At 49.8% G+C, this 19,557-nt stretch overlaps 1 protein-coding gene across 1 annotated transcript in view; it reads right to left on the bottom strand.

Moving 5' to 3' along the window:
- The window catches only part of LOC130490192 (myosin-10-like), a 77,845-nt gene that overhangs the window by 17,141 nt on the left and 41,147 nt on the right, over window positions 1-19,557 (bottom strand). The window contains exons 19-34 of the mRNA XM_056864010.1: window positions 18,129-18,322; window positions 17,077-17,198; window positions 16,021-16,090; window positions 15,733-15,893; window positions 14,600-14,708; window positions 12,905-13,036; window positions 12,506-12,712; window positions 11,016-11,153; window positions 10,376-10,499; window positions 9,190-9,361; window positions 6,599-6,811; window positions 5,180-5,324; window positions 3,924-4,130; window positions 2,672-2,776; window positions 1,622-1,774; window positions 713-961 (exon numbers count right to left, since the gene is read on the bottom strand). Of these exons, the coding sequence (XP_056719988.1) occupies window positions 713-961; window positions 1,622-1,774; window positions 2,672-2,776; window positions 3,924-4,130; window positions 5,180-5,324; window positions 6,599-6,811; window positions 9,190-9,361; window positions 10,376-10,499; window positions 11,016-11,153; window positions 12,506-12,712; window positions 12,905-13,036; window positions 14,600-14,708; window positions 15,733-15,893; window positions 16,021-16,090; window positions 17,077-17,198; window positions 18,129-18,322 (2,501 nt within the window). The remainder of the gene's footprint in view (window positions 1-712; window positions 962-1,621; window positions 1,775-2,671; window positions 2,777-3,923; window positions 4,131-5,179; window positions 5,325-6,598; window positions 6,812-9,189; window positions 9,362-10,375; window positions 10,500-11,015; window positions 11,154-12,505; window positions 12,713-12,904; window positions 13,037-14,599; window positions 14,709-15,732; window positions 15,894-16,020; window positions 16,091-17,076; window positions 17,199-18,128; window positions 18,323-19,557) is intronic.

The raw sequence follows: 19,557 nt of genomic DNA, 5'->3' as shown, positions 1-19,557 counted from the left end.
TCACTTTATGGGGTTTTCAAGGCAAGAAAGGTTCAGAGGTGTTTTGCCATTGCCTTCCTCTGCATTGCAGCCATGGACTTCCTTGGTAGTTTCCCATCCAAACACTAACCATGGCCAGCCTCCAAGATCTGATGACTTTGGGCTAGTCAAGACTATTCAGGCGTTTTTTTCCTTTCAAGCTAGCATGGTGTAGTGGTTAAGAGTGGTGGACTCTAATCTGAAGAACTGGATTTGATTCCCCACTCCTCCACATGAGTGGCTGGTGAACCGGGCTGGTTTTCCCACTCCTAATAATGAAGCCTGCTGGGTGACCTTGGGCTAGTCAGTTCTCTCCGAACTCTCTCAGCCCCACCTACTTCACAAAGTGTCTGTTGTGGGGAGGGGAAGGGGAGGTGATTGAAAGCCACTTTGATACTCCTTAAAGGTAGAGAAATAGCAGGGTATAAAAACCGACTCTTCTTCTTCGTATGCACATTTAAACTTTTACACTTAATTAACTGACCACAGCTCAAATGACTGGGTGACAGTCTTCATCTTGACGAAACATCCACCTTAAGGTGAAGGTCAAAGGCATTTTCAGGAGTGAGTTAAGGAAGTGAGAGACAGAAGCTTGACAGATCAGCTGCTAAAGCAGGGAATCGGTTTAGGGAGCATCCAACTGAGAGAGGGCAGCCATCTGAGCTTAGACCTGCCAGAGGGACTTAAGTCTCACCTGGTCGAACTTCTTCTGCTTCTTCTCCAGAGCAGACACCACCTGGCGCTGCTGGTCGAGGGCCACAGTGACGTCGTCCAGCTCCTGCTGCAGCCGGGTCCGTCCTTTCTCCAGCTTGTCACAGGCCTGGACCCGCTCCTCATAGCGCATGCTGAGAGCCTCCAGCTCCTTGGCTGCTCGGCGCCCGGCTTCTTCTATCGACTCTGCGACTCCTGCGTCCTCCTCCAGTTTCTTCTTGGTCTCCATCACCTGGGGAAATGGCCACCGGGAAGTGATGTCAAAGTATGAGCATGTATACACACACAGACGCATAAACAATCGCTGAGGATGTTTAAAAACTTGACACTTTTACCACAAACAAAAAAAAAAATCAGTCCAGTTCCTCCCGCTGTGACCTTACGGTGCTCTTTTTTTTGGCTACACTGACAAAGCAGGAATTAGTCATTATATAAAAAGCCTTGCCACTAGCATGTTTACCCAGAGATCATTTTTGTTTTGTTTTCTTGTAGTTTTTACAGTATCGCCAGGAGGCCAAGAATAGTTAATGTTTATCATTGCAACCTTCCCTGCTTCGTGCCTCAGCAAAGGTTTGAACCTGGGTCTGCCCAGTCGTCATGCCAAATGGCAACCGCAAGGGCGCCCTGGCTCTCTTCTACACCCTTTGTTGCCATCTCTCCCTCCGCACTCTTCTACCCAGGCCTTCTTTGAGTTGGAGACCAGAAAGCTGCAGGGCCTTGCAAAATCTCTACCAGCTTCTTCCTCCCACCCACACCTGCAAAGGTTGTGGGATGCACTAAGAGCATCTTCCTGTTTAATAAATCATTGCACACCCGCTGGAATGAGGTCTTTTCGCCTTTCAGAGACTTAGGAGCTGCCGCCCTGCTTCCACCACACTCTTTCGTGCCCCACCTGCTGCTGCAAGGCCTGGGTCTGGCGGGTGAAGTTGACTTTAACGGCCTCCTCCTCCTCCAGCTGCTCCGCAAGAGCCACCTTTTCCTCCTCCAGCTGTCGGACCCGTGAGCTCAAATTCAGCTTCTGCCGTGTCTCTTCCTGAAGCAGTTCCTGCGGTTTGGTGGAGGGGGGAAAAAGAGTCGGAGTTAAGAGTCCAAATGCTCCCATCTCAGTAGGGTTGCCAACCTCCAGGTACTAGCTGGAGATCTCCTGCTATTATAACTGATCTCCAGCCAATAAAGATCAGTTCACTTGGAGAAAATGGCCGCTCTGGCAATTGGACTCTATGGCATTGATGTCCCTCCCCTCCCCAAACCCCGCCCTCCTCAGGCTCCGCCCCTAAAACCTCCCGCCGGTGGCAAAGAAGGACCTGGCAACCCTACATCTCAGTCAAGATCCTGATATACATACTTGGCTCTCTCAGACTTCTACAAAAAGAAGGGATGCCGGGGGTCCTGAGCCACCTTTAACCTGTTAAAGGTTACCCAGAGATGATACTAGAAGAAGAAGAGTTGGTTTTTATATGGCGACTTTCTCTACCTTTTAAGGAGAATCAAACCGGCTTACAATCACCTTCCCTTCCTCTCCCGACAACAGACCCCTTGTGAGGTAGGTGGGGCTGAGAGATCTCAAAGAGAGCTGTGACTAGCCCAAGGTCACCTAGCTGGCTTCATGTGGAGGAGTGGGGAAACCAAACCGGTTCATCAGATTAGTCCGCCGCTCACATGGAGGAGTGGGGAATCAAACCTAGTTCTCCAGATTAGAATCCCCCGCTCATGTGTAGGAGTGGGGAAACCACCCCAGCCGCTTGTGGAGGAGTGGGGAATCAAACCCGGTTCTCCAGATTAGAGTCCACTGCTCTTAACCACTACACCATGGTGGCTCTCCTACTACTACACACGGTCCCCACAGCTGTATTCCTTTGCCAACCATTAACAATCAAGCCCAGCTGGGGAGTCCCCTCCAGCAGTGCAAAACTTGTCTCACCCTCACAAGTTTATTACATACCTGGGTATCTTGCAGGTGGGATTCTATGCTGGCCAGGTCTTTGGCAAGCTTTATCGTCTTGGACTCTGCAGTTCCCAGGGTACCAGAGACGGCATCGAGTTCACTCTGTTCCCAGAAGACAGCAGCAGACAGAGAAGAGAAAAGATTAGGTCCAAAATACATCATGGGAAAGCCAAACTACCAAGCTGTCAAGTGGAAAACTAGGGGATACGGCCTTGGGTGTTTGTATTTTATGTTCCATGAAAGTATTTGATAAAATCATGGCATTTCAAGAAACTGAACCTTTTGCTTCTGTCTAAATAAGTGCATGGTTGTTATTGTTGTTGTTTAATCTCGTCCTCATTAATCTAATGCACAGGCAGTAATTGGCTTCTCAGGACCAAACTTGACATGCTTGTTTTTACAGTTTCGGGAGATCCAATGGGTTCCCTGCATCCTCTCCCCCCAGCTTTTCCCCCCACACTGAAACCACCCCCAGTGCTGTTTTTTGAGGAAAACTAGACCCAACTCTTTAAAAAGAACCACATCTAGTTTGGCCCTCAGAAGGCACAAGATAGATAACTGGGCACAGCTGATGACAGCTTCTAGGAACGAGGCATGACTTCGGCAGCCCCAACCCTTATGGTCTGCCTGTGCCCCTCCTTGACCATCGACTTCCAGGCCACGGTTCCACACAGCCTCTCTAGCCCTTTGCTGCCTGTCACCCAACTCAACATTTCCCCCATCATCTTCCAATCCATGATCTCTGCGGCAGAATCGTCTACACGCTTAATTATGCAGAAATTCATTCTAAACATAGAATTCAGTGGGTTGCCTTGGTGCAAATTCAGCCAGGGACAGACAGATATATATATATATAGCTATATACATATAATAAGGCTTGGAAAAGGCTTGGAAAAGAAATCAATGGGCATGGTGAATGGGGGGGGTCTGAAAAACGAGGACAGGAGAAAGAGATTTAAAAGAAGAAGAGTTGGTTTTTATATGCCGACTTTCTCTACCACTTACGGAAGAATCAAACCAGCTTACAATCACCTTCTCTCCCCCTCCCCACAACAGGCATCCTGTGAGGTAGCTGGGGCTGAGTCGTGAGAGAACTGTCACTAGCCCAAGGTCAACCAGCTGGCTTCATGTGGAGGAGTGGGGAATCAAACCCGGTTCTCCAGATTAGAGTCCACCACTCCAAACCACTGCTCTTAACCACTACACCATGCTGGCTCTCAAAATGATATAGTCTCTCTTTCTCATGCACCTGCAGCTTCACCAGCCGGTCTGTGAGTTCGGCCTTGGCCCTCTCGCTCTCGGCCACCCGGAGCTGCAGCTCCTGGACTTGCCCCTCCAGTTTCTTGCGCCGTTGCTCCGACTCCAGCTTGGTCCCCTGCAGAAGTTTCAGCTCCTTCTGCATCTCGACGTTCTCCCCTTCCAGGGCTTGCTTGGCCTTCTCCAGAGTACCTTTGAACTGGGAAACAAGGGGGATGAGACAGAAATACAGAACCCGCAAGAGACCCAGCTCTCAGATGTGCCCCCCTGCTCAAATCCACTTATTCCCCCACCCCTCATATCATGGGACTGTAAAACGCAGAGCATCCCCGGCCTTGAACCATTGCCACTCTTAAACCCTTTCCCTCCTCCTACCCCTCCACCCTACAGTCTGTTTTTAACACATTTTATCTCTTGGCTCCCGGATCCGGTCTCATTCTCTAGCCTACCAGACCGCCTCTTCCCAACCTGCAGGACCGCCTCTCCTGGTACACCCCCCCAGAGAGCTTTGCGCTCAATGAGTAACAACTCGCTGGCGGTCCCCGGCCCGCAGAGTGTGCGGCTGTCCTCGACAAGGGCCAGGGTTTTTTCGGCCCTGGCCTCGGCCTGGTGGAACTGTCTTCCGAGTGACATCAGGGCCCTGTGGGACCTCAAGGAGTTCAGCAGGGCCTGTAAAACAGAACTGTTCCACCAGGCCTATAATCAAAGGCAGCCGCGGGTTTAACCATTACCATCATTTGCCGGCCTCCCCATCCTCCCCCAACATGGTTTGGGGGTCCACTACCAACCGGGGTCTGTCTAGTAGTTTGTGATCCAGGACTAAATGCCCTCTTGTTTACTGTATTATATGATACAGGGAGTTTTAAAATATGTTTTACTATATGTTTTAATGCATGTTTTATTATTGTGTTGTGACCTGCTCTGAGCCTGGCTTGACGGGAATGAGGGCGGGATATAAACCCAATAAACAAACAAACAAACAAACAAACATATTCTTAGGAGTTGTGGGGCCCGGAGAACTCCCGAAATCACAACTGATCTCCAGAATACAGAGATCAGTTCCCCTGGGGGAAATGGCTGTTTTAGAGGGTGGGCACTACAGCATTACACCCCAGACGAGGTCCCTCCCCTCTCCAAATTCTGCCTTCCCCAGGCTCGACCTCCAAAGCTCCAGAAATTTCCCAACCCAGAGCTGGCAACCCCTAACCCTATTTGGTCCCAACTTGTTCCCGCCTCCCCTCAGCATACCCGCCGTGACTGCTCCAGCTGCTCCGACAGCTCCTCGAGGGCGGTCGTGTGACGCTGACGAATTTCCATCACTTGCGCTTCGTGTGTTTTGACTTCTTCCTCTATGGTCTTCTTGAGCTCGGTCACTTCTTGCTCCCGCTTTGATCTGCGATGAACATAGGAACATAAGAAAAGCCTTGCTGGATCAGACCCAGGCCCATCAAGTCCAGCAGTCTGTTCACACAGAGGCCAGCCAAGTGCCTCTAGGAAGCCCCCAAACAAGACGACTGCAGCAGCACCATCCTGCCTGTGTTCCACCGCACCCAATATAATAGGCATGCTCCTCTGATCCCGGACAGAATAGGTATGCATCCATTTTTACTAATACCCCTCTCCTCCATGAACATGTCCACTCCCCTCTTAAAGCCTTCCAAGTTGGCAGCCATCACCACATCCTGGGGCAGGGAGTTCCACAATTTAACGATGCGTTGTGTGAAGAAATACTTCCTTTTATTAGTTTTGAATCTCTCACCCTCCAGCTTCAGCAGATGACCCCCCGTGTTCTGGTATTATGAGAGAGGCAGAAAAGCTTCTCCCTGTCCACTCTCTCCAAACCGTGCATAATTTTATAGACCTCTATCATGTCTCCCCTTAGGGAGAAAGGGGAAAATACACAGTTGGCACACAACAGAGGTCGCTCCAAAATGAAATGCAATAACTATTGCAGGGGTCTCCACGGGCACCCGCCAAGGGTTTTTAGAAAGTGGGCAGGGCCAAGGGGCTTTTTCCCAGCAAAGGTTGTGATAGGGTATCGGAGATCGGATTGGCTGTGCCGAGTTTTAAAAGCTGCTTTGGCAGCAGCCGCCACCATAGCACAAGGATCTTCATTATGTGACTGAAGGTAAGCTGCGGCAGCCATTTTGCGGCTGGCTCCGCCTCCTGTTGCAGCCATTTTACCGCAGCCACTTTATGAATCAATGGTTTTATTTGCATTTAGCCATAGGCCATTACAAACATGTCAAGGATACCACAGATACATAATAAAGGAAATACAAGGTTAATAAAATTCTGGATTGATAATAAATATATAATAAAACTATGCTAAAATACACATAAGAAAACTATGCTAAACTCGATGCATTCAGAGAAATAATAAGTAAAAATTGTGGTGGTGTCCTAATCGGCCAATGGGACGCAGCAACCACTGAAATCAACCCGAAGGTTCAGCTCTCTTAGCAGCCATATTGGACCTTATTTTCTTTGCCGCCAGGGCATACAGGGAAATCCTATAAGAAACAAACCCATCGGTGTGTCTCCGCAGCCACTTTGTGGCTGCGCCCACTATGCTGTGTAGAATTTCAGATGCCTTCAAGCTCAAAAAGGTTGAGGGATCCCTAAACTACTGGGCCAAGGTAGACCATGTGCACATCAGGCTTTTACCGTAGCTCTTGCTGCGCGGCGGTGGAGTCCAGGGTGTCCTCGAGTTCCGTCTTCAGTGCTTCCAGCTCCTCACCCAGGTCACGCCGCTGCTTCTCAGCCTTGGCGCGGGCGGCCTTCTCGGACTCCAAATCCTCCTGTAGCTCTGCTAACTGGGCCTGCAGCTCACGCAGCGACTTCAGCACGGTATTCTTTTGGGCCGATTCCTCCTCCACTCTGCGAGGCGTCCAAGGAAAGAGCCGGGGTAAGTGCGGGTGGAGGGGGGAAAGGAGGAGCTAGAGGCACAGTGTCCATAAGGGTACGTACAACAGGGAAAGATCTTTGTCAGATGGGACACTGATGGAAAGAGGATGTACCCTCTGCCCTGAGGGAGAATCTGATCATGAAACTGATCCATGACACAAACTGTCATATCTGCTTCCTATGGAGCCCTGGGAATTGTAGGTTTGTGGTCATGCTGAGGGCCTAAACACACAATACATTTTTTCATACTATGGTATTCCCCATTACTATGTATGGATGAGAGACACACAGAGAGAGAGACAGAGAGAGACACAGAGAGACAGAGAGAGACAGAGGAAGGACGGAAAGGAAGGACGGAAAGGAAGGACGGAAAGGAAGGAAAAGACTGATTGACTGATCTGAAACGTTGCGGTGTTGGAGGAGAGTTTACAGATACTGTGGTGTCCTAATAAGTGGGTTCTAGATCAAATCAAGCCTGGATTCTCCCAACAGGTTGAGTATCCCTTATCTGCACTGCTTGGGACCAGAAGTGGTCAGCTTTAACTCAGGGAGAACTCCAGGCCAAACTTTGACATTGGTAACCCTATGCCTGAGCCTCCCTCTGCCCAGCTACTTTCCTTACCTGAAATGGACCCTGAGAAGGGCCGTTATTTGTCCTGTTGGGGAAACCTGCAAGGACCACATCAGTATCCTTGGAGCTCCCAACAAGGGAAACAGAGGACCCCCTGGCCATTTCAGATTGGGAAAGTGGTACAGGAAGGGAAGGCTAAAACACCTTTCCCCTTTGTGGAGAGGTCCCGATCCAAATCCTGAACACACCTGGGAGGCACAGACTCCCAAAACGCCTCTGTGGACTCAGCCCAGGAGAAATGGATTGGGTGGTTTTATCCTCAGTTAGAGGACCTCGGTCTAACTTCCTCAGCCTAACTTCATCTCAAAATTACATTGACCAGATTTTCCTGGGAGGAAAGCCAAGACACAGATCTAATTTAGGGTTGGCCAGCAGATGTTTCCCAAGTTCCCAAAAACGGCTCTTCTCTAGAGTTCAGCCAATAGCCGCAGGATCTGTACTCCCCTGACCTCAACCACAACATTCCCTTTCCTTAGTCATTCAGCATCCTCAAAAGAATTCCTATGAATGGAAAGATGATTGCTTACGCAGGAAACTATAGCAACCTTCTCTTAGCAAACAATTCAAATCAGTTAGCAGCAGAAAGTATAATTAGGTTTCAAGATGCCAAGTTAGAATCTTGAAATGAAAAAAGCCAGGATTGGGAGTATCTTTTTCAGGCCCCAATATTTCTATCAGCAGCACCTCTCCAGGGTCTCAGGTAGAGATGGATTGACTCAATAAAGGAAGCCACACCCCTCAGTTTGCAAGATCTGAGCAAGGCTGTCAAAGACAGGACATTTTGGAGGACATTGATTCATAGGGTCACCAGGAGTCGGAAGCGACTTGATGGCACTTAACACACACACAATATTTCTATCTGCACTGTGGGCTTTTTACAGGACAGGAAGAAGAAAGCTCACAGTGATGGTGTGCATGTGTGATCTTTATGCAGTTAGTACTTGAACCAGCTTTTAAATTTGAGTCCAGTAGCACCCTAGAGACCAACAAGATTTTCGGGGTATGAGCTTCTGCGTGGCAACCCTGGACTTCCTTGGTGGTCTCCCATCCACGTACTAACCAAGGCCGACTCTGCTTGGCTTCTGAGATCTGACGAGGCTAGCCTGGGCCGTGCATCCATGTTAGTATGTTTTAATAGCCTCAGGTGGAAAGGTTGACGATGAAACCACCAAGGAACCCCTACCCTCTTGGCTGCTCTGAAAGACAGAGAAACCCAGGGGAGCCACCAATAAAAATGTTTGCTCAGTTTCTTGAGTCATTTTCTCGAGTCCGCAAATCCTGCTGCAAGGCGATCTCTGTAACGCACTGAACCACACAGGACACTTGACGTGACCATCCCCTTCCATTAGATCAAAATGTCATAGGCATATGAGGTGAGGGGCCGTAGCTCAATGGTAGAGCCTCTGCTTGGCATGCAGAAGGTCCCAGGTTCAATCCCCGGCATCTCCAGTTAAAGGGACCAGGCAAGGAGGTGATGTGAAAGACCTCTGCCTGGGACCCTGGAGAGCCGCTGCCAGTCTGAGTAGACAATACTGACTTTGATGGACCAAGGGTCTGGTTCAGTATAAGGCAGCTTCATGTGTGTTCATATGGACACAGAGAGGAATCTACATGGACTGAAAAGAAACCTCTTTTCTGAACTTCGGAACTGGACCGGTTCCTTCCCTTTCCGTGACCACAGGCAAAGCTCCGCGCAAGCAGGAGGGTCCCCTTCGCCTACCTGACCAGGGCTGCCTGCAGCTCGGCCTCCTTCCTTGCCAGCGCTTGGCGGAGCTCTTCCAGCTGTTGCTGAAGCTCCGCCACTTGCTCCTGCAGATCGCCTGCCTCCCCGTCCAGCTTGCGCTTCAGCTTCTCCAGCTCCTGGCGCCCTTTCTCTTCCTTCTTCAGCCGATCTGGAGGTGGGGGGGGGGAGGGAATAATAACAGGAGAGTCGGGTTAGAAAACCCAGTGCCGCTTCAGAAATCCAGCCATTTCCAAATCTGGATGTCTCAGATCTTCCCCTTGCGGAAGACGGCCCACGTAACACACCAGAGGCTGGATGGCCATCTGTCAGCAATGCTGATTCTATGAACTTGGGCAGTTCATGAGAGGGAGGGCATCTTGGCCATCTTCTGGGCACTGGGTGTGTGTGTGGGGGGGAGATAGTTGTGAGTTTCTTGCATTGTGCAGGGGGTTGGAGTAGATGACCCTGGTGGTCCCTTCCAACTCCATGATTCTTCAGGAAGAAGTTGGGTTTTATATGCCGACTTTCTCCACCACTTACGGAAGAATCAGACTGGCTTATAATCCCCTTCCCCACAACAGACATCCTGTGAGGTAGGTAGGGCTGAGAGAGCTCTAAGAGAGCTGTGACTAGCCCAAGGTCACCCATCGGGGAAGTGACAAGGTAGCGAGAGATGATTATCTATCTCAGACGCTGAAAAGCGTATCGCTTACAGATCAGAGGATGGCTTCTAGCGATCTTGGAAGATCTTGGAAGATCTCTCGCTACCTTTTCACTTCCCCGATGGACAAAGCCATGGCGCAATGGGTCTTACCGGTTTTCCATCTCGGGATGAAATAATTTAATTTCCAACTGTGGCTCAAATTGATGAACCTTGTTCTTTATCTCGCTACCACACTTTGGTTTTTAGCGTTACAAAAAATCCAGTCCGGGTTTTCCACTTCACCTTTAGAGCTCGCTTCCTCTCCGAGTCTACTGGAGCCGCTTCGCCTCTTGGTGTGTTTTGTAACTGTGTTTACATCTACTGATTTCGGGACTTTCTGCATACTGTTAAATGCTTAGATAGGATTGTGCTTATATATAAAAATAAGTTGTGTGCCATCAGTGCTTGTTGCTATCTTTTAAACTTAGCAAAATCCAGGCAAGCTCCCCTTGGTACACCCTGCCCCATTTCCTGGCGCACCTTCCATGTCGGCTATGACCGCTTCGTATTTGTTGCGCAGTTTGGACAGGCTCTTCACTTTCTCTTCCTCTTCTGCCATGTGACAGGTGAACTCCGAAAGACGCTCCTCCATGAGTTTCCTTTCCTGAAGGATGCCAGAGGGAAAGAGGGAAAGCAGAAGGTAGGTGAGATTAAGGATTGTGCATCCTACTGTTCTACAGGGCCCTACATCCCACCGACCCCAGCCTGGACCTTCGCCCCTCAATAGCCCCTTCAGCATCATCCTAAAAGAATCATAGAGTTGGAAGGGAAAACCAGGGTCATCGAGTCCAACCCCCTGCACAATGCAGAAAATTCACAACTACCTGCCCCACACACCCCCAGTGACCCCTACTCCATGCCCAGAGGATGGCCAAGATGCTCTCCCTCTCATGAACTGCCTAAGGTCATAGAATCAGCATGGCTGACAGATGGCCATCTAGCCTCTGCTTTAAAACTTCTAGGGAAGGAGAGATCACCACCTCCCAAGGAAGCCTGTTCCACTGAGGAACCACTCTAACTGCTAGTAAATTCCACCTAATATCTAGACGGAAACTCTTTTGATTTAATTTCAACAAGCCTTTCGGAGGGATGTTTGGAAGCAGCCGGGTGTTACACTCACTTTGAGCAACTTCGAGTTTTGGTCTTCCAGCACCAGCAAGTCTTCCTCCATTTTTTTCAGCTTAGCTTCTGTGCTGACTTTCTCAAGCTGCAGCTTCTGCCGGGCAGCTTCTTCTTCCTCCAGCTGCTCCTCAAGGTCCTAGACACATTCGTGGGGGAGAAAGAGAGTAAGAGCATCGAGCGACGGCCAGGTCTCGATGGGTACGGGGTATCTAGCCCTGGATCTATCTCAAGAAGAACATCCTCGTGAACTCGGTTCTCAAGTCAAGCCACACATTATGATTTCCAGGCTGACTTGTTTTCCCCCACAGCCACATAGCAGCTGAAGAATTCTGTGTGTGCAGCTCCAAAATGGGGCAAATAACTCCCCCTCCCCCGGCCGTTTTGGCTCCGGAAAATGGCACAGAGAGGAAAACAAGAGCCCCTTCTCCCTCCATACTATGGTCCGAAGCTGAATCAGGCTCCTGTGGACTTTTAAAATGTGGCTGTTCTGCTGAAAGGAAGGTGAGTTGGGTTGGTTGAGGGAACCTGGTCTTGAGTCGTTAGAAATAATAATGTCTTGTTTGGCTCTCAGACCACTGCACCGTGCTTCATTTATTCACTACATTTAGGACTCTGGGAAAGCAGCTTATAAATCTCCTGAATAAATCATTTAGGCCCTGCCTTTCTACCAATAGGTGTTCAAAGCAACTCACAACACACACACACACAAACTTAGCAGCAACATAAACCAAGACATTCAACTCACATAAAACATAAAAAGGGCGGCTGAGAATAAAGACACACAGCACAAAAGTGTGGACCCCTTTAGTAGGGTTGCCAGGTCCCTCCTCTCCTCCGGCGGGAGGCTGTTCTCCGAAAGCGCTTTTGCACGCGCACCAACGCACGTGCATCACTTCTGGTTTAGAACTGGAAGTGCCACCTCGCAAAGGGCCTTTACCTCTTAGTTTGAGTGGTAAAGTGGTCCTTTACCACTCAAACTAAGAGGTATAAGGCCCCTCGCGAGGCGGCACTTCGGGTTCTAAACTGGAAGTGACACGCGCGGTGTGGAAGCTTGCCCGCCAACCCTCAGGTGATCCACGGGCAGAGGGGTAAATTGCCGGGGGTTTGCCTGCCACCAGAGGGCACCTGCCAACTCAACCCATTAGGAGCTCGTTTGGGCAAGCACATTTCACTGCCATCCTGAAAAGTAAGCGGGATGGGGCTAGATGGGCCTTTTCTAATAATGAAGAGGTGCTGCCACAGAGGAGGCCCTGCTCTGTATAATCACCAGCCAAGATTATGTATAAACTGCACTCACCCCTCAATTTCCCCTCCCCAAGAACACACCATTTCCACCAACTATACCAAACTGAGCAATGTTTGCATATTTTTCTCCCCTACAGTTAACACCGCCCCCCCCTCCACAGAAAGGGCAGACGCTTCCTCCCAGAAGCCTCCGTAGTACCTGCGGACCTCCCCCGCTTCTCTCCAGTCACCCTCCCTTCCCACCTGCACGTGCTGCTGTATCTTCTTTTTGTCCGTCTGCAGCTGCTGGCAACGCTCCTCCTCCTCTTCCACCCGTGACTCCAGCTCGTGCAGGATGTCCTCCAGCTCCTGCTTCCGAGCCGCCAGCCGCGCCCGCATCTCCTCAGCTTCGGCGAAGAGCTCCGTCTCAGCCTGCAGCTGCTCGGCCAGGATGGACTTCTCCTCCGAAAGCTGCCATGAAATTAGGATCAAAAAGGAGAGGCAGGCATGGGATTCAGGGAGTCTCTCCTTTGGGCCCCCGAGAGCCAGAGTACTATGGCGATTAAGAGTGGCAGGCTCAAGAGAGAATGAGGGTCGCTTGGGGTGGGGAAGGGCTGGCAACAGGTGGGTCGCCAGGACTCTTTAGGCCCCTTTCCTGCTCACCTGCTGGTACTTGTTTTCCAGTTCCTTGAGGTCCGTTTGGGTTTTTGTGTGTTTCTCTTGCACCTTTTGCAGCTCCAGCGCCTTTGCCTGCATCACCTCATCCTGGCGCGTCACCTGCAAGAGGGGCTTCACCTGCCGAACAAGCAAAGAAGAGAGGATGAGAAGGAGCCAAGCTTAGGAAACGGGATGATGGGAGGGAGGGGAACCCTCTCTGCAAATACTCAAGTCTAGCAAGTCTTCCTAAGACTTCTCACCATAAATGTGACCCCTCTGCATGGATAGCAGGGGTCAGGAAAGCAGCAAGACATGAAAGAGAGCCAAACAGCAGTGCCTTGGTACATTGAGGCCCTTGCTGAACGCTGCACACACGCCCTGATGCTTTGCTTCACAACACTGAGGGCTTGAAGCTGGGCTCATTTTGAAAAAAAGCAAAGTTCTTCATTTGCAGAGTGATTAAAAGGTGAAATTCACTGCCGGAAGATGTAATAATGGCTGCAAGCAGAGACAGCTACATAAATTCATGGGGGTTTGGCTCCATTAGTGGATACTAGCTATGGCGAATGAAGGAAACCTCCAAATTCAGAGACAGTATAGTTCTACCCCGTGGCGCAGAGTGGTAAGCTGCAGTACTGCAGTCCAAGCTCTGCTCACGACCTGAGTTCGATCCCGACAGAAGTTGGTTTCAGGTAGCCGGCTCAAGGTCGACTCAGCCTTCCATCCTTCCAAGGTCGGTAAAATGAGTACCCAGCTTGCTGGGGGTAAAGTGTAGACGACTGGGGAAGGCAGTGGCAAACCAACCAATAAACATAGTCTGCCTAGTAAACGTCAGGCTGTGATGTCACCCCATGGGTCAGGAATGACCCGGTGCTTGCACTGGGGACCTTTTTTATAGTTCTGCATACCAGTGCTCAGAGGCAACAGAAGGAGGAAGGCCTCGGTGTCTTTGCCCTGTTGTTGACCTTCCAGAATAACTGTCTGGCCACTGTGTGAGCCAGGATGCTGGACCGGATGGACCACTGGTCTAACGCAGCAGGGCTCTTCTTATGTTCTTAGGGTTGTTATATTGGAGACCCAAATTCAGAACAAGCTAAGGTTGTGGCCTTTACATTAAATCCATCACCACTACGTTGGGAGAGGCCATAATTACCAACAATTGTGCCTTCTCTTCTGCTGTTAAAGGCGAAGCGTTCCCCATCCAGCACCAAACTGGGCAACCCAGCAAATGTTCCATGCAAAAGAGTCACACCAAGTGCCAAAGCCACAAATATGTTATGTGTAATCTGATCTACTTGATTAGAAGCCAAATTTAACCATTCTAGCTTTGTTTGATTTTGAGTGCTGTGTGTCTGCAATCTCACTCTGGGGCTTCTCCTTCCAGAAGCGAAGATGCTAACGCCCATTCTCATAATCCCTCCCCAAAAACTCATTATGCTCTAATTTTATTGAACACATGAAGCTGCCTTATACTGAATCAGACCCTTGGTCCATCAAAGTCAGTATTGTCTACTCAGACTGGTAAGTGCCTCTCCAGGGTCTCAGACAGAGGTCTTTTACATCACCTACTTGCCTAGTCCCTTTAACTGGAGATGCTGGGGATTGAACCTGGGACCTTCTGCATGCCAAGCAGATGCTCTGCCACTGAGCCACGGACTCTCCCAAGAAAAGAGACCTCCATGGCCAAACCATTTTGCTCACCTTGGTGAAGAGACGCCACCATTGCCAGTGGCGCAATTTGAGGTAGGCCGCACAGTTGCGCTGCATGACCTTGAGGGCGCTCATCTGTTGCTGCTTCTTCATGAAGGCCCTGCCAGGGAGACACATCAAAGAGAGCTCCTGTTTGCAGCTCTGAGAGAAGGAAACGTCACCCAGGCTGGGTGCAGACTACATGAACACTTTCACACATGCTAAATAATGCACTTTCAATCCACTTTCAATGCACTTTGCAGCTGGATTTTACTGTGTGAAACGGCAAAATCCACTTGCAAGCAATCATGGAAGTGCATTGCAAGTGGATTGAAAGTGCATTATTCAGCATGTGTGGAAGTGCCATACAACAGCACAAATATTCCTTGCTGTTCTTTATGGCAGCAGGAAAAGAATAATGCAACGCACATGTAAAGGCCATGGTTCTTGATTGGTATAGTCTCTTTAGGCAAGTGGACAGGAAGGCAGGTGGGGAGTAGGGTTGCCAAACCCAGGTTGGGAAAATCTTGGAGGTGAAGCCTAGGGAGGGGAGACTTTAAGGAAAAGACAGATCTCCGTGGGGTATAGTGCCATCAAGTCTACAGCCAAAATGGCCATTTTGTTCAGGGAAACTAATCTCTATTTTCTGGAGATCAGTTTAAGAAGAAGAGTTGGTTTTTATATGCCAACTTTCTCTACCACCTAAGGAAGAATCAACCAGGTTACAATCACCCTTCCCTTCCCCTCCCCACAACAGACACCCTGTGAGGTAGGTGGGGCTGAGAGAGTTCTGAGAGAGCTGTGACTAGCCCAAGGTCACCCAGCTGCCTTCATGGTAGGAGTGGGGAAACAAATCCAGTTCGCCAGATTAGAGTCTGCCGCTCATGTAGAGGAGTGGGGAACCAAACCCAGATTACAGTCCGCCGCTCTTAACCACTACACCATGCTGGCTCAGCTGTGCTTTAACCCACCACAGGCTTGGCCCCAAGAAGCAGTCCCAAGTGCCCCTGCCCCCTGCTCTACACAGGCCAAAGCACCCCCCTTTCCAGGGAGCCCTGAGCCTTCTGGCTTCCCTGACCTACTGGGCTGCTCTACAAGACCTGGAGTCACTTGGAAATTCACCCCAGTCATTGCTCAGTGCTCACTTGCGAGCCAGATATCCCCGGGCAGCAGCCTGGAAGGACACGATGATATCTGTAATCTTCAGGTCCCTTTCTTCTTCCAGGTGAGCCAAAACGCCAGCCCGGAAGAAGATCTTACTCTGGCCGATGCGGTAGAGGTTGGGGTCCAGCTCTAAAGCTTTGATCTGTCAGGGGGAAAAACCAAGAGGAACAGGAGAAGGCGTTAAAAACCATGATTCTCAGACCCTCAGGGATCAGACTCCTTAAAATATCCCTTCCTTTCCTCCATTTTACCCATCAAGTCTCACATACCATGCGTTCGCAGGCCTGTTTCCCATCCATGAAGCCCTTGGGGATGGCGTTTGGAGTGAGGATCTCGTACCTGACAGGGAAATGGAGAAATTGGAGGGTTAGAAATGGCATTTGCAGCATGCCACCCCTTAATCCATTGTCCTGCCTCACATTCGGATTCTACCCTTCCTTCCAAGGAGCTCTGGGTAGTTATTGGTCGTCTATGCACAGGAGTTTTGCCTAAGGTTCGTTGCTGGCTGGACCCACGCTTTCCTGTTGGGAATCTATGCACCAGCAGTCTCCAAGCTCTCACTCAGTCCCCACCCCTTTAAATGCTGCTTTGTAATTGGCTTACTTGGTAGAGCTTACTGTGACAGAAAATCCCTCCCAAACCCAACTGCTGCAAAAAAAAAGCATTTTAAGAACAAAAAAAAAATGGAGCAATCTGAAAGGGCAGGAGAAATCCAAGCCTCGGTTTTTAAAAACCTTTCTTCTGCTCCAAGGAAGCAGGAAACATTTGAATCCCCACCTCTTTACACGCTGCTTTGTAATTGGCTGTGGGAAAAACCAGGCTTGCGTGTCCCACACTTTGCCTTATGTATGGGGATTTCACTCGGGCTGAGCTCAGGGGAGAGAGAAGAATCGGGTTAACAGAGGAACAGGAAGTCCTGGGATTTGCCATGGCTGGCAGCGAGGTCATCTCTAATGGACAGAAAACTCATGCATAACTCCAAGGAACAACCGAGACAGACCAGGGGTGAACATGAGTGAAAATACCCATGCATAAATGACCATTCCGTTCCCACCACCACTAAAATGGGTCTGTCAGTCTTACAGCTTAATCCAAGTACATCCAGTGAGGTTCATGGCCTCCTGGGGGATTCAGACCTGAGCCCTGCTGGGTCCAAGTCAACGCTCAAACCACTACAGCCCTCAACAAGGAAAAATGAATCCAGACATTGGAATGGACGGGCCTGAGTATCAGATCCTAGAGAGTGACAAACATGACCAGATCTACCTAGGTGCAAGTCACTGCTCTCCAAGAGGCTCAGAGCTTAGTAACTGGGTATTGAGTACCTCTGCCGGAATTCCTGAAAGATGATGCGGTTGGGGAATCCTTGGCGGCAAATGCGAATTCCCTCCAGGACTCCGTTGCAGCGCAGCTGATCCAGTACAAGGTGCGGTTCCAGTTTTCCAGCCTGGAAGAAGAAGGAGTTGGTTTTTATATGCCGACTTTCTCTACCACGTAAGGAAAAATCAAACCGCCTTACAATCTCCTTCCCTTCCTCTCCCCACACCCTGTTGAGGTAGGTGGGGGCTGAGAGAGCTCTAAGAGAGTTGTGACTTGCCCAAGGTCACCCAGCTGGCTTCACGTATAGGAGTGGGGAAACCAACCCAGTTCTCCAGATTAGCGTCCACTGCTCATGTGGAGGAGTGGGGAATCAACCCCAGTTCTCCAGATTAGAGTCCACAGCACATCAAGGCACTCATTCTTCTGTTACTGCCTTTGGGCTTCACATCCATGCCCTTCCTCCCTCACGCTTGATTCCAGCCACACGGCCTGAGTAGTTCTCACTCAGTTCCAAGGCCTCTCCTCACAAGGCACACAGTGCCACTGAGACCGCCATCTTCCCTTTTGCACAAGGGAAGGCGCGGGCCTTCTTTGGGCATGGGAGGCAGTTCTTGCCCCATCCAGAGGCTGCCTTTGCCCTAGCCATCTTCAAGTCCTTGAAGGGCTGTCATATAGAGGAGGGTGCTGGACCAGAAACAACGGGTTGAAATTAAAAGAGTTTCAGTCTAGACATTAGGAAGAACTTTCTAACAGTCAGAGCGGTTCCTCAATGGAACAGGCTTCCTTGGGAGGTGGTAAACTCTCCTTCCCTGGATGTTTTTAAGGAGAGGCTAGATGGCCATCTGTCAGCAATGCTGATTCTATGACCTTAGGCAGATCATGAGAAGGAGGTCACCTTGGCCATCTTCTGGGCATAAAGTAGGGGGTCACTGGGAAGGTAGTTTGTGTGGGAAGGTAGTTTGGAATTTCCTGCATTGTGCAGGGGGTTGGACTAGATGACCCTGGTGGTCCCATCCAACTCTATGATCCCAGCCTAGGCAACTGAAAAGCGACTTACTCTCTTCTCATGGTTTGGGATGATGCAACGCACGAAGTTGGGGTTGGTATTGCGCAAGGTGGACATCAGCTTGGAGAGACTCTCCTTGTACAGCTGCCCCACCGTGCGGAACATCCCCTTCTTAGTTTTGTACGAGGAGCCGAAGGTGAGGTCCCCCATGCCGCTCACTTGGTCCAGGCCCACAATCCGGTCCACTGGAAGGTGAGGGAAGGAGGAAAAAAAAACCCCAATCACAACACTTTTAACTTCTCAACTAGGTCGGTAGATCAGATCAAGTTTATCGTATAAGGCCATAGGCCGTTACAATCTAAAACAATATAACAACAAGCTAAAATATACAAAACCAGAATCATTAAAACGAATACGAAAATTAAGAAATTAAAATATGCCCATTCGGCTCTATCCAACTTTACCACCTTGCGCGATTTGCTTTGCCCTGATTTTCTTGGCCGCCAGGCCAAACAGTACCATTTTTCGGAAAATATAAGGGTCCATATCTGATCACAAACAGATTGATCTGTCAACATCAGATAATTGTGACACTGAAAGAATGTTGCCAAAAACTTGTTCTGGGGCTCAGTATATAAAGCACAGGCCAGAACGTAATGGGGGAGATCTTCTAAACTTCTCAGCTAGCATTTCCCTCTTTCTGCTCACCTGGATGGGAGGGAAGGTGGCGCGGCACAGCCCGATCTCGTCAGATCGCAGAAGCTAAGCAGGGTTAGTACTTGGAAGGGAGAACACCAAGGAAAGCTCTGCAGAGGAAGGCATTGGCAACCACCCCTGCTTCTCACTTGCCTTGAAAGCCCCTTGCTGGGGTTGCCATAAGTTGGCTGTGACTTGATAGCACTTCACACACACACACACACACACACACACACACACACACACACACACACACACCTGCCTGGATGCTTGTCAGATCTCAGAAGCTAATCAGGGTCGGCCCCTGGTCAGTACTTGGATGAGAGACCACTGAGGAATACCGGAGTTGCTGCACAGAGGCCAGCAATGGTAAAACACTTCAGTTCGTCTCTTGCCTTGAAAACACTATACAGTTTTCATGTCAGCTGTAATTTGACAGCACTTTCCACCCCCACTCACCCACCAGAACCAGAAGAGTTGAAGAGCTGCAGGTCCCTTCCCCTCCACCCCCCACCTCTAATAACTACTGCCTTTCATTCCCACTGAGTTTCCCTGAGGAAAAAGGTACAGCGCTTTTATTTTTCAAACCCATAATGTTCGGATACACCTAAATTGAACAGTCAGAAGTGAGAAGATGGCCATCAAATACAATCCCCACAACCTTAAGATAGAGTCCTTTATGTACCAGCCAGCCTGACTCCATAACCCACATAAATCATGACTACAGTCAGAGATGAAGTGGGTGGAAAAGTTCTATGCAAGCAGGCTGCAAGTATGGAACACA

This window comes from Euleptes europaea, chromosome 18 (genome assembly GCF_029931775.1).
Source record: "Euleptes europaea isolate rEulEur1 chromosome 18, rEulEur1.hap1, whole genome shotgun sequence".
Classification (NCBI taxonomy): Eukaryota; Metazoa; Chordata; class Lepidosauria; order Squamata; family Sphaerodactylidae; genus Euleptes; species Euleptes europaea.
This window is presented reverse-complemented; position numbering and strand designations above follow the sequence as displayed.